This window comes from Corylus avellana, chromosome ca5 (genome assembly GCF_901000735.1).
Source record: "Corylus avellana chromosome ca5, CavTom2PMs-1.0".
NCBI lineage: Eukaryota > Viridiplantae > Streptophyta > Magnoliopsida > Fagales > Betulaceae > Corylus > Corylus avellana.
The window spans coordinates 7,044,870-7,046,753 of NC_081545.1; the positions used below are offsets into that span (position 1 = coordinate 7,044,870).

The 1,884-nt window shown below is 41.0% G+C and overlaps 1 protein-coding gene across 1 annotated transcript in view; it reads right to left on the reverse strand.

The window, feature by feature from the left end:
* Nucleotides 1-1,265: 1,265 nt before the first annotated feature.
* The window catches only part of LOC132181679 (G-type lectin S-receptor-like serine/threonine-protein kinase At4g03230), a 10,273-nt gene continuing 9,654 nt past the window's right edge, over nt 1,266-1,884 (reverse strand). The window contains exon 9 of the mRNA XM_059594919.1: nt 1,266-1,444. Coding sequence (XP_059450902.1) covers nt 1,266-1,444 — 179 coding nt within the window. The remainder of the gene's footprint in view (nt 1,445-1,884) is intronic.

The following is a 1,884-nucleotide window of genomic DNA, read 5'->3' on the forward strand; positions in this document are numbered from 1 at the left end:
GGCTATGTTTTTTTTTTTGAAAAGTCTATGGCTATCTTGATGGCACTCACAAGTGCCCTCCGGAAACAATTACCACCACAACAGATGGAGTTGAGACCACATCCTCCAATCTTGCCTATTTGCATTGGTATATGTAAGATCAACTTATTCTTAGTGCTATAACATCTGCTCTATCCAGCAAGATGCTTTCCCATGTCACACGGTGCACCACCTCCATGGAAGCATGGACCACTCTGAAGAATTTATATTCTTCTCAGTCTAAGGCACGTTCAATGCAGATGCATTATCAATTGAATACTCTCAAGAAAGGCAACTCATCCATTGCGGATTATTACTAGAAATTTCAAGCTCTCACTAATACCTTATCTAGTACTGGCCAACCTCTCACTGACGTTCAAATGAAATCCTTTCTCCTTGGGGGTCTAGGATCTGAATATGATCCCTTTGTTACTTCCGTTACCACACGGATTGAACCTCTTTCCGTTGAAGAAATTTACGACCATCTTCTCTCGCATGAAATGCACCTAGAACAACACCACAATTCGATTGACTTATCGATTGCTGGAGTTAATGTTGCTGATCGTAGCTATCCCTCACGTGGTCGTGGAGGACGCCACAACTACCATGGTTTCCAATCTGGGTCATCATCACGTCCGTTTCGAGGCAGGAGGCGTGGATCCTCACATGGGGCATCTTCAAGCCGTGGCACCTCAAACAATTACTCTCAGTCACAGTCTCACCGCCCAATCTGCCAGGTATATAATCGAATGGGTCATCTTGCATTCGACTGTTATAATCGATTCAATCAGGCAGATCCTAGAGATCTTCACAGAGATCAGTCCAACTCATTACATGCATACTACATTGCTCCTTCCGGTGGAATGGATCCTGCTTGGTACCTTGACTCCGGTGCTACCCATAATCTCACTTCAGACATTGACAATCTGAATCTCACGGCTGATGAATACAAGGGTTCTAATCAAATCCGAGTCAGCAATGGTAATGGGCTTTCAATCAAAAACATTGGAAACACCTACATTTTTACTCCATCTCAAAACTTTGATCTTTTCAATGTTTTACATGTCCCTGCTATCTCCAAAAACTTAATCTATGTTCATAAATTCACAAAAGACATTAATACTTTTTTTTGAAGGATTTCAAATCCAGGAAAATCTTGCTCCACGGCCCGAATAAACATGGCCTCTATCAATTTTCAAATTCCGCAAATAAGCTCCCTGCATTTGTCTATGTTGGTGAGCGAGTCTCTACTTCTCAATGGCATTCCCAACTAGGTCATCCCACCTTACGTGTGGTCCGTCGTGTGCTCTCAAATTTTCATCTTCCAGTTGCGTCAAATAAAGAGATGTCTCCTTGTTCAGCTTGTCTAAGTTCCAAAAGCAAGCAGCTCGTCTTTCATTCTTCACATTCCATAGCCGCATGTCCTCTAGAATTAATATACACCGATGTATGGGGTCCAGCTCCAGTTCTTTCTAGATCTGGCTCCAAATATTATGTATCTTTTTTAGATGCTTTTAGCAAATATACGTGGCTTTATCCAATGTCATGTAAGAGTGATGTTAGCTCTATTTTTTTGAAATTCAAATCCAATGTGGAATGTTATTTTAACTCTACTATCAAATCTGTTCAATCTGATTAGGGTGGAGAATATCGTCCCTTAAATAAAATTCTTGTTCAATTTGGCATCTCTCATTGTGTTTCTTGTCCACACACACACCAACAAAATGGTTCAATTGAACGCAAATACCGACACATTGTCGAAACTGGTCTTGCCTTATTATCTCATGCAAAAATGCCCTCAAAATTTTGGGATGATGCCTTTTCTACTGCATGCTACCTCATAAATCGTATGCCAACATCCGTTCT